Below are 11,998 nucleotides of genomic sequence, written 5' to 3'. Positions count from 1 at the left end.
CCCTAACAGATTTTGCTTTAACAAAACCATCCCCTTTTGTCCCTGCAGCCAGCAGAGGTTTTTAGGCTTTTGTCCCCGCGTTTTAGCAGTGCTATTGTTTTCTAGGTGAGGTTTGTGCCGAGTTGTTTGGAAAGATGCCCTATCCCTGGGCCAACTGATTAGAACTAGGTGTAAAGAGGGAGAAGGAAGAGGGGAAAAAAAAATTAAATCTCTTTATTATGGTGCATAAACCTTCAGTCTTGGGGAGCTGCGCAGCTGCGCGGGGAGAAAAATGCATTCAAAAATATAATGCCAGTGTGAATAATCCTTTCCCGGGCGCTGCTCGCAGACTGCTCCAGCTTTGTCAGGTGAACTTGAACCGGGCCATCAGATTTGCGGCAGTTCCCATTGCACACTGTCTGTCACCCCGGGGCATTCACCATCTTGCCTGTTGTTAAGAGCCAGCAAACAATCCATCATTGAGCTGGGCAGTCGCCGGCTGACACGGCGGTGAAATCGGCATGTGACGGGACACTCGGCCCCAGTGTCTCGCAGATTAAAGTGATACATGGAAGCTCACGTGTTACTGGGAAGATTAAGCCCGTTATCTTGTTGTGCAGCCAATAAAGGCCGGCCTTGTCCTCGCTCGGCAGTGGGGAAATGCTGGCTTTAACTAAGTGATGAACGCCGCGCCCGCATAGCTCCGTGCTCCGGCCAGCCAGCGCAGCCGGGCTCCGGGGGGCAAACAAAGCTAGTTAGCAAGATCCCGGGAATTCATGGGCGGCAGAGATGCTGCGTTAAAGCCTCTCTGCAGAAGCTTTCCCTGCTCTGTAGGCACAATTAAAACCAAAACAAAACCACTCGGACACTCTCTGCACAAAGTGTCCTAATGCACTGCCAGCAGACATACACGCAGTTTTGGGAGCCCTGAGCAGTCATGCGTTTTCCAGTCCTTCCTGCTCAAAGGAAGGAAAAGGAAATTTATTTAGACGTGCTTCTGAATAGAATTTTCATATTTTGCTTTCTTCCTAATATTTCCACCTGCCAGCTTGTTTCTTTTGTTGGTTTTAGGAGACATTTTGCAACCTCAGCCAAAGTTATGGCTACTCACGAGTAAAAGTTAGGGTCGAGGATCAGCTTGTTCAGTTCCCTGCTAAAACAGACATGGAATCATATTCTACTGGTCTTACTCTTCACAGGATTGGGCACAATTTCAGATGTATCAGGCACACTGTCTTCATCCGGGGCTTGGATACTGGAAATCATGGATTTACAACCTCACTGCCTGAAGGACTGGGGCTCTTCATGAACATGGCTCCAAACACATGGAGTTTAAGTTATTGGCTGCTATTTGTGGTATAAATAGGGGGTTATTGAAGAAATAAATAGCTGACTCTGAGGATGGAGAATTTAATATTTTGGCTGTACATTTCATTTACATTTTTTTGTAAATGACAAAAAAAAATGCTGCTATTTCCTCTGGCTTCAGAATAAAGTAATTTGAACTAACTGATACATCAGGAATACTTAGTCTTTTTTAAATTAGAAGCTGGAAGTTTTTATTGGAGATCCAGTGGTTTGTGTTAAATAACTTGCTACAGAGATGCTTTTTGGGCTTGATTAATTGTAGTACTCTCCAAATTCCAACCTAAGAACTCGGTATAACCATTGAGGTCCAGGCTGTACAAAAGGAGTGGAGCTGTGCCGTGCTGGGACAGTGAAATATGAGATGTAGGGACGACACGCTTGAGGAAACATGAAACATTTTTTCCTGTCACCTAAACTCCAGGACTTGAGTGTAAGGACTTGTGTAAGTGCTGCTGCAAGTCAGCCTTGCTTAAAGAGCTTTTTCCTCTTTGCCTTTCTGCAGGTATCCAGGTGCAAGGCAGAGTCTTGTTGGCTGTGTGTCGTGCCTGTGCATCCGAGTTAGTAAATCTGATATCCAGGGAGCAAGCTGATGCAGCCAAAGCCTGCTAACAGGTAGAATGATTTTCTCACTCGTTTGCCAGTAACTGGAGCACTTTGGGGAATTTCTTTTAGAAAAGATATAGTGGGAAGGGAGTCCCTCCGTCATCCCAACAACACAGGGCTGAGCCAAGCTTGCCTCCCTCCCTCCCTCTCCCTGGGAGCCGCAGCATCCCGGGCTGTTCTGGCTGGCAGAGAGTGGGCACGGGCTGACCCCTCCAGCTGTGAGGCAGCCCCTGCACGCGAGGCAGCATAAACCCAAACCTGGCATCAGCTGCCCCCAGAGCCCAGCTGCTGGATTTCGGCACAGCTCCTTCCCCAGACACAGCTATTCATAGGGAGCGAGGGGAAAGCCTCTCGTCAGCAAGGGCAGAACCGCAGCCTGGGCTGCCCAATCTCTTCTGCTTGGAAGAACACAGCAGCAGCAGGAGCTTCCTCGGCGTCTCCTTCCCCCTGAGCAGACCGGGGTATTTGTAGCGAGGTGTTGGTTGGTGCCTGCTGCTGTCACCTGCTGCCTCGAGGGGAGCCCCGGCACACGGGTGCCTCCCCCAGCTCTGCGGGGAAGCTGGCGGCAGCGTGCCGCTCTCACCCCTCTCTCCCGGGAGTGACACACGCCACCCTCCTTTCTTGCACTTGGATGAAATCATCTCCCCTCTCCGCTGGCGGAGCGGGAGCAGATGGGGCTGCTGGCCTCCGCAGCCGCCCGCTGCCCCAGCTCGTGTGAGCCCGCTGTGCCTGCCGGCTGCCCCCTCCCAGCACAACCTAATCCCGTTCCCTAATCCCGAATTTCTCTGCCAAACTGTTCTCGAGGCACAGAGTGTATCTTCAGCCAGAAGATACCGAGTTACGAGCAGTCTGTTTAACGCAGGAGCGGAGCATCCCGCGCACAGCTCCGCAGGGGCAGGTCCGGCATCCCGGGGGCTCCCCGGGGGCACAGCCAGCGCCGGGGGAGCAGGATGAGAGCAGGATCCCCCCGGCAGGCAGCAGGTGCCTTTGCTCCCTCGCTCACAGCCCAAACTGTCGTGCCGGCTACCGGGGCTGCCGTTGTCCCCTCCGAGCAGGACATCACGTTAATAGAGGTTGATTTGCAAACGGCGTCGCCCCCCCCGCCCCAGTGCCCCCCTTTGCCTGACTCCCGCTTTTCTGCTCAATGGCACAGATGCTGCTTTGTGCTGCCCAGGACCAGGCAGCTATTAGCAGCAAATCCAGCGAGGGAAATTAATGAAGGCGACTACTAATAAAAGACAGCTCAGGACAGCCCGACCAACTTGCTCCGAGCGGTAATTAACTTTTTTTTTAAACTCATGAAGGTAAATATGCCATCAGCTTTGGGTCGGTCTCCCTGCTTTTTAATAAAAGGAGGATGAGGAGGGGAGGCGAGGGAGAGGGGACGGCTGTGTGTCACAGCCGCCCCAGCACCATCCCTGTTCCCTCCTGGCTGCTGCAGTGACTCTCCAAGGATTTTTATTTTTTTTTCACTACAATCAGTTTTTAGAGGCTTGATTTTAAATCTGGCAGGAGTTCTGCCTCTCCTTAATCTCAGTTCAGTACGAGAGGTCACGGGGATGAGCAGGCTGCCAGAATTTTGCTGGACCTGCACAGCTGTTGCAGAATCATAGGTAGAAGGCAGGATATCCTTATATTTTGAAATCCTTACATCTTTATATCCTTACATCGTCAGCTTGTCAGAGCAAAAGAGTTTATCTCAGACTTTAAAACATAAGATTTTGCCTTGTACTTAGACAACAAACTCCATCAAGTCACAAAAAAGATCCCACTGGGATTTCTGCTTATGCCAGGGGATTGGCTGTATGATAGATAATTGAGATCCTTTTTGCCCGTGGGGAATGGCAACTGGGGCTTCGTGGGCCAAACCCATGCATAATACAGGGCCAGAGGGAAGCCCAACCTGAGGCACTTGAGTGAGGCTTTAGGAAGATGGGGTTTGAAACGCCGGCCAGCTGAGAGCCGTGTCGGGAGGGCTCTTTAACCACGGCACTGCTGGACAGATTTATGCCTGCCATGAAAGGCGGCGTGCGGCAGCCCTTGGGCTGCTGGTTTGGCTCCTCGTGGCCATTCTTATGCCAAGGAGGGCCGTAAACCCCCCCGGAGGCCTTCAGGCTGCCCCTCCAGCCCTGCTGGCGCAGAGGAGCTTTTATGCCAAAATACAATACACAGAAGGATCATAAACACATGTTCTGGGGCAAGGGGCTGCCATGGAAACCACCCCCAGGTTCCTTGCATCCTCCAAGGAGGTGTTTGCCCATCTCGCATCTCCTGGTCCGCTTCCAGGTTGGCCACAGTTGGCTCTGGGGTCACCTCCTTTTGGCGTCACCTCCAAAAATCAGTCTTATGAGAGAAAAGAGGGAAACATATGAAAGAAGGAAATGAAGGAGACGAGTGAACTCAAGCGGCAAGAACGGGAAATAAACACTTGTGGCCACATTCAAACGAAAAATCAGGATGAGGGTGACTGGGTTAGGTGACAAATCCAGCCTCTCCAACTCAGCTTTTGCCAGCATGGTCCTGCCACCCCCTTGCCAGCCTTGCCCCGTTTGGGCCCGTTTCCTCTGAGGGCATCTCCAGCCAAGGCCCCAGGGAACAGGGGAGGTTTGGCTGGCGTGGCTCCCCCTCAAACCCCTGTCCAACCCCCCCTCCGCCCTCGGACACACCGTGTGTTTTTTCCCACGGCAGTTCCTGCTGCCACAGCCCCATCCCAGCTGTACCTGGCAGGGAGGGAAATCCCTGCAGGATGACACACCTGGGAAGGAGCAGCATCCTTCCCGGAGGAGAGCTGCGGGGAGCGTCCTGGTGCTGAGCCACCCGGGATGCCCCTCCGGTTCCTGTGTGGCTCCAGCACCGAGAGAGGAGCGCATCCCGTCCATCCCGGCCTTTTGAAGAGCCGAAGGCACCTACTCCAGTGCCTCTTCAGAGAGGGAGAGAAGCCAGGAAGGACAATGAGGCCCGACCAGAAAAGACGGAGAGAGCGCTCGGCTCCTTTTTGGCGTTCCTGGAGTTTGGTCATTAAAAGGGGTCGTTAAAAGCGGGTGAGAGTGAAAACCCCGCTCCCGACAGGCTGCCTCGCACCGCCAGCACCGTGGAAGGCTCCCCCTTGTTTTGTCCCTCCTGGCCCGTGGCAGATTTGGGGGAACACAGCTTCATCTTGCTGGCCACATCAAAGCAGTGATTATGCAAATGCTCCCACTTTTTCTTTTTTTCTCTTTTTTTTTTTTTTTAGGGAATTATTTATCACACAATAACCCCCCTGCCAGGGGGGGAAACAATAGATCAGGCTAGATGGCACTGCTCGCCCGAGGCTGTGGGTCGGGGTGGGGGGGACCCCCGCGAGGTTTATTGGCCTAACCTAATTTCACTAATTCTCTTTTCACACATTTTGGGCTTTTTTTTTTTCTTTCTTTTTTTTCTCTCTCTTTTCCCCCCTCTTCCTTTCCCGGACGTCGCTCCGAGGGCCGGGTTTCACGCTCCCAGGATCCGGAGGGCACCGGGCGGGATTTGCGTGCCGAGCGTTTTATTTAATTAATACAGCCGGGCGCCTCTGCTGGTTTTTAATGATTTCCAAGTGTTTGTACCCAGAAGTCACAAAGTGCTCCCGGGAGCACGGGGACGGTGATTGAAGGGCCTGGGCGGCCTCCAGCACCCCCCTGCACGGTGACCTCCCTGGCTGCGTGCTGTGCACGCCGAACCGAACCCCCTGGAACTGCCTGCGACCCGGAATTCATCTGACCCTCACAGAGAGGAAATTCTACCTCTCATAACCCATGGGTTTTTAGCTCAACAACATTTATTTCCTACGGCCTTGCTGGTGAAATCCATCGGCCTGAAATGTGACAAGTCTTTATCCATCCATCCCGCATTTGCTGTCAGCATCTTCGGTACTGAGAGCCGAATGTAAATGAGCAGTAAACTTCCACTGAACTTCCCCCTCTCTCTCTCTCTAATGCTGTTTCCACCACGGACCCAGTGACATCAGGCACTGCCGGACCTTGGTTTCACCAGAGACAAGGACAGGCCCAATCCTGTAATTCCCATCCGCTGGCACATAAAGCAGAAAAAGCAGCAACCCCAAAGTTACGAAAATTAGAGCTTTTTATTTATATTTTATCACAAGGACAATCCCTTTGCTCTTCAGCTGTAAATACATACTAGAATAAACTCTGTAAATTATACAAAAAATACATATTTTCCATGAAATCTGTCTTTATAATAAATAAATGTGAACACGTGTGTGGCTGATCGCTGTAATGTTCCGTGTCTGTTGAGGTTTTCAGTCTGTTGATTTATTTTTAATCTCCTGAAAGAAGGGGGGAGTTCCTTGTCCCCTAAAGGTCGAAATAAATAATGTATGAGGAGATCCTTCTCCATTCCCCCCTCCCGATTTTTTTTTCCCTTTTGATAGAGAGTTCAGCCTAAATTTCCACGCTTGCATTCAGCCCTCACAAAGCCTACAAATTATACAATGACTTCTAACCTGGACCCCTAACAAAACAATTTACTTTTTTTTTTTTCCCCTCGCTTTGCACCCCCCTCCCGCCTATAAATCATAAGGGACAGATGGCAAAGAGGGGAGCGGGGAAAGGGGGGGACACACACACAAAAGCCCCGCGGTGACAGATCTGGGAAAACTGGACAAAGTGCACATCGGCGAGAGAGAGAGAGAGAGAAAGAGAGAGAGACGGAAAGTTTGGTTTGGCAGGTGCCGTTCCCACAGCCCGCTCTGCCCTGGGAAGCGGGCAGATGCCGCCGTCGCCGCCCCGGGGGGAGCCCCGGCAGCGCCGGGCCGGGCTAGAGGCAGCGGCGGGGCAGCGGCGGCGGCCCCGGGGCGAAGCGGCCGGGCCAGTGCTCGGGATCCGAGGCGGAGCCCGCGGGGCTGGCGGGCGATAAAGTGCAGGCGTACGGGGAGGCGGAGGGCGCGGGGCTGGCGGCGCCGCCGCTCCAGGAGGAGGCGGGCGAGGGGCTGCCCTCGGCGGGCACCGCCGCTGCCGGCGCCCCGTCGGGGCCGAGCCGCGCCGCCCCGGCCAGCCGCAGGGTCTCGGTGAGCGCCCAGATGTAGTTGTGGGCGAAGCGGAGCGTCTCGATCTTGGTGAGCTTGGCGTCCTCGGGGAAGGTGGGCAGCACGTCGCGGAGGGCGTCCAGCGCCGCGTTCAGGTTGTGCATCCGGTTGCGCTCGCGGTTGTTGGCCTTGAGCCGCCGGCTCCGCTTGATGCGCTGCGCCGTCTCCGCCGTGCGCGCCGCCCGCGGGGCGCCGCGGGACCGCCCCGGCCGCCGCTTCCCCTCCGCCCGCCGCAGCCCGCGGCCGCCCGGAGCCTCGACGGGGCGAGCCGGCGGGGCGGCGCGCAGCTCCTCCTCCTCCTCCTCCTCTTCCTCCTCCTCCTCGGCGCTGGACGGCAGCGAGGGCGAGGGGGCGGGCGAGCCCAGCCCCAGCAGCAGCAGCTCGTCCTCGGCGGGCGGCGCCAGGACCTCCGCCTTCACCAGCATCCTTGCGCGGCGGCTGGACGGGGCCGCACCGGGCAGCACCGGGAAGCAGCGGGCGCGCTCTCCTCGCCTCTCCGGCGGTGTGACGGTTCGCCGGTTTGACGGAGCGGGGCGGGGGTCCCGAGGCGAGCGGGGGGGGTGGCAAAACGCGGGGGACCGTGGCGGGGGGGGCGGGAGGCGGCGGGGGCGCGGCGCTGGCACGCGCCCCGGGGGCGGCGGGCGGGCGGGCGGCGGCGTGAGCGGCGCCCGGGGCCCGGTCAGGCTGCGTGTCTGGCACACGACCCTCCTTAACACCCCTTATATACCCCGCGGGGAACAATCAAACCTACCCCCGGGGTCCCCCTCGCCCTGCCCGCCCCGCCCGCGACTCTTGTCGGGGGGCGCCGCCGCTCCCCCCCCCTCCCCCCGCCCGCCCCGGCGGGGCCCCATTGGCGCCTCGCGCTCGGCTGGAGCGTGCCGCTAATTTATTAATGAATGGGCACGGGGCGGGGGGGGGGGCGGGGGGGCGCGAGGCGCGGGGCCGGCCAATCCCCGCGCCCCGCGCGCCACGCGCGCGCCCGGGGCCGGCCGGCTCCCTTCCAGCCGCTCCTCCTTCGCGGGCCCGGCGAGGAAAGAGAGGAATCGATGGAGGGGGGGGCTCCCCTTCGGCCCCCGTCATTCCCCGCCGGGGTTTCGCCTTCTGGGGACACTCGGTGCTGTGGTAAAGGTGCGTAGTTCTGTGCGTGGCTTGCTGGGGAGATGCTCTGGGCAAGCGGCCGCTCCGTTCGATCAGGCCGAGCCCGAAGTGGGGGAACGCCCGGCGCTCCGGGCAGCTCAGTGCTGTCAAATATAATTCACAGGCTGGAGGAGACCTTATGAAAAACCCCCAAATACCAGCTTGTCAGTGCACCAGGAAAATCTTCATTGCTTTCACCCCTCTTCCCCATTCCAGCCCTCCCTCAATGGCAGAGCCTGGTGACATGCCCGTGGAGCCGGCTTTGCTCCACAGACCACCTTCCACTATGCCAGGTTGCTCCAAGCCCTGTCCAGCCTGGCCCTGGACACTTCCAGGGATGGGGCAGGCACAGCTTCTTCGGGCATCTTGTTCCAGGGCCTGCTCACCCTCACAGGGAAGGATTTCTCCCAATATCCCACCTAACTCTTCCCTCTGTCAGTGTGAAGCTGTCCCCTCTTGCTTGTCACTCCAAGCCCTTGTCAAAGAAACGACAGGGAGAACATAAAAAACTGAAACCCCAGAACACTCTCCTCTCCATATGGAAACACCGTCAGCAAGGCACTTTGGGGGAGTTGGGCTTTGAAACAGAATGTTGTTTGCAACTGCTGCAAAAGTTCAAAACTGATGAAAATGCTGAAACCTGTGCAGAAGCCGTGCTCAGCACAGCACAAACTCACACCCAAAGCAGTCCCTCACTCTGGGGGAATGGTTTTTGGAAGCGATTGAGGCTGGGCGGGTGCCTCAGTCAGTATCTCCGTGACTGTGAAATGTTCTAACACTCCCTCACCTCCTTGTGCAAAACGGGAGGTTCACCGCTCCCCTCGGCATCCCGGGAGAGTGATGCAAAAGGACCTTACTTCTTTTTCTGCACTTTAAGGGGACAAAGCAGAGCACACTTGTGACAGGGCCAGCCCATCCCTCTGTCCCCACCCTGCTTGCCGGGATTTCCGTGCTTCCATTGCTGGTGCAAAGCACCGGAGAGGTGAGGTACCCTGTGTGGTGCCTTTCTGGGGTTCAGTCCCATCCCTGCTGCCAGCTCCTGCCGTGTAGTGGTTTTTTCCTTAGGGCTGTGCACGAGGTGCCCAAGGACAGGTCGGCTGCCAAATCCCCACAGCTCTGGATAGGCGCTTGTGTGGTCTGTGGGCAGAGCGAAGGCCGAGCTGCTCGGCCGAGAGCGGTGGGGAGAGGAGGTGGTGGGGGGAGAGGGAGTGGGATCAGGAGCAGGAATGCTGCTGCCACTGCCCACCGCCTGAACTGTCCTCCAAGGGTCAAACTGTTCAACTTCAGCCCCTTTGCCAGACTCAATCCTACTTTAGGGGAACAAAAGCCCAAAGTAGGCAACGATCAAGAAATGGGAGCACAATGATTTAAGCTTATCACACAGCCCAGAAATAAAGGACGCTGAGCTCTTGTGGGGGAGAGGGGGAGACCCTCAGAAGGGCTTTGTTTGCTGTAAGAAGATTGAACTCTGAGGCGACCCAATAGCCCTAAAAGTTTAGGGTCTGTGTTGCTGAGAGACCTTCGGGCACAGCCCATCCACACGTCGACCTCACAAGTTGAGAGCCGGCCTTAATGGCCAGCCTGCCTCAGGTGAACAGGGGCACAACATCCCGGGGACAAAGCTGTGGGGACAGGGTGGCCTGACCCCTCCGGGCTCTGCCTCCCTCACAGCCTGCAGTGTCCTGAGGGTTTGGGGTCCCAGAGTGCCCCGATCCCTGCGGTGTTCAGCCCTGGGCAGTACCTACGATCCCCGAGGGTGGGGTGGTTCTGCTCTTCAATGAGCTGTGAGAACATGTCCCCACAATCACAAGTGCTGGGGTGCGTCTCCCCCACGTCCCGATCCAGGTCCTTCCCGAACGCCCCGTGCACGCCGCAGCAAGCGGCGCCACATGGAGGGACAAGATGAGGAGCAGCCCCCCAACTCCCAGGCTGTATCAGCACATTTGGGGTTCGTTCTGGGATCAAGGCGAGGAGGGGTCTCCCCACAAGCGCTGTCCCGGCATCTTTCCCTGCTCCCCCCAGCCCGGCCCTCGCCGGGGGCCGATTGTTCCCGGCGGATTTGCATGGCAGGTGCAGGCCTGTGGAGCGATTTCGCAGCGCTGGCCCCCCGCCCCACCAAGAGGGTTTGCCTCCCCCCCCTTGTGAAAAAAGGCTGCCGGTGCCTTCCTTTCCCATGAAGAAGAGAAGAAGCTTGAGGATCGCGTGAACACGCTTCAGTTTTCTTATTCTTTTCTATAGATGTGGGGAAAAGAACAGCCGATTGTGTGAAAAACCCAGTGCCTGCAAAAAGGGACATTGGCCATCCAGGCGAAGGTGCGCGAGGGAGAGCACTAATCGCTGAACCAGGAGACAAATACGATTACCAGCTCCGAGCCTTGAGTCAGAAAGTCTCATAGACTTTAAGATGTTAATCCCCAACATAATCCTTCCTTTGGCGTGTAGGAATAGTGCAGCCACAAGAGTTGTTTTGTTATTTATATTGGCGTTTAATAAAACTCAGCCAGTGGTGAATGGGCTGCCCACTCTCCAATGGTAATTAATTCCCTATTTCAGTGACCCAATTGTGCTGGGATAGAGCAGTGGGACAGTCCCACTGCCCCAACCCGCCTTTGTGCAGCTACACGGCTCTCGTGCTTCAACAGCTATGGAAACTCATTCTTTTGATGTCATTCAATGAGTTTTCCTTGGGCATCTTCTAAACTTCAAGGACCCTTTTCTTTCTCGAACGCCTGAAAAGCAGGACTAGCTTGACCACCTCTGTAGAATTTAATGGTTTGGTGAAAGGGCCTTTTGGGGGGTGGCGGGGCTGGGGTGGGGGGGGTGGTTTGTGTAGGGAAAGAGAGAAAGAAAATTTGGCAGCCTGGCTATCAAACAGCCAAACCTGGGTGTGCCGAACTCCCTCGGCTCCTAATTTATCCAGGTCTAAAAAACCACTTTTCCTTACTCAAAATACTCGGGGGCTTCACTTAGTCAAGGCATTTCTAGAAGGGATTTGCCAGTGAGCAATAACAGTTTTATGGAGCTGAGTAAAGACACAAATGGTGTTTCAAGAAGGAATTTCTAGCCAGAAAAGGGAAAAGCACCTGGGTATTTTTGCCCAGAAGGGGAAGAATACCAGAGACCTGTAACAGGCTATTGGTATGAAGTGTGTCTGCAGGTTTACAGTTTTAGTCTGTGTGGGGAGGTGGCTGAAAGCAAACACGTGAAGAACATGGACTTATCCTGCAGAGCTGCCCCGGTCTGGGCAGCCTCCCCTATGTCTTTATACACACTTCCAAAAAAAAAAAAAAAAAAAAACCCCTTCGCAAGTCACAAACAATTCAGGATTCAACTAAGAAAACACAGAGTGAACCATATGGCCGGGGTGGCTCGAGTTGGCTGCATTTTCCCTCAGACAAAGAAGGGATTGAGAGTTGAAGGAAAGGAGAAAAAAACCCAACTTTCCGGCTGATGAAGCTGTTGTCTGGAGGCAATGATCCCAAATCTCAAGGCTTTATTCCAGGCTCCGACTGAGACGTGATATGTCATATGATTAGCATCTTTCATATTTACAAGAGTAGTGCGGGCTGCCAGTCTTTAGAGAAAGGCGAGAGAAAAGAAGGGGCATATGCTGAAATGGATTTAGCATTTGAAAGAGAGAAAAGAGAGCGGATAAATACACTTAAACGAGGATTTAGTTTTACTCCCGTTGAGTTCTAATGGCTTGTTGATTGAGATTTTAGGGAGCCGGGACAGAGGTGTCAGCAGTAATTTAAAAGCGCCATTCAGCCCTCCCCCGGCGGAAGGAGCGGGCGCTGCCCCCTCAGGGTGGAGCGGTGCTGCGGCAGCAGCGGCGGGCTGGCGGGA

The 11,998-nt window shown here is 55.4% G+C and overlaps 1 protein-coding gene across 1 annotated transcript; it reads right to left on the bottom strand.

Annotated features, from left to right (window-relative positions):
* Positions 1-6,747: 6,747 nt before the first annotated feature.
* On the bottom strand, positions 6,748-7,440 carry NEUROG2 (neurogenin 2; the record flags this gene model as incomplete). The annotated part of the gene is made up of 1 exon (XM_084204294.1): positions 6,748-7,440. One exon carries the CDS (start codon positions 7,438-7,440, stop codon positions 6,748-6,750), a length of 693 nt encoding a protein of 230 aa, XP_084060420.1.
* Positions 7,441-11,998: the final 4,558 nt, after the last annotated feature.

Source organism: Fringilla coelebs (genome assembly GCF_963513975.1).
Source record: "Fringilla coelebs genome assembly, chromosome: 4".
In the NCBI taxonomy this organism is placed as follows: Eukaryota; Metazoa; Chordata; class Aves; order Passeriformes; family Fringillidae; genus Fringilla; species Fringilla coelebs.
Note: the sequence above shows the minus strand (reverse complement) of the source record. Positions and strands in the feature narration are given on the sequence as shown.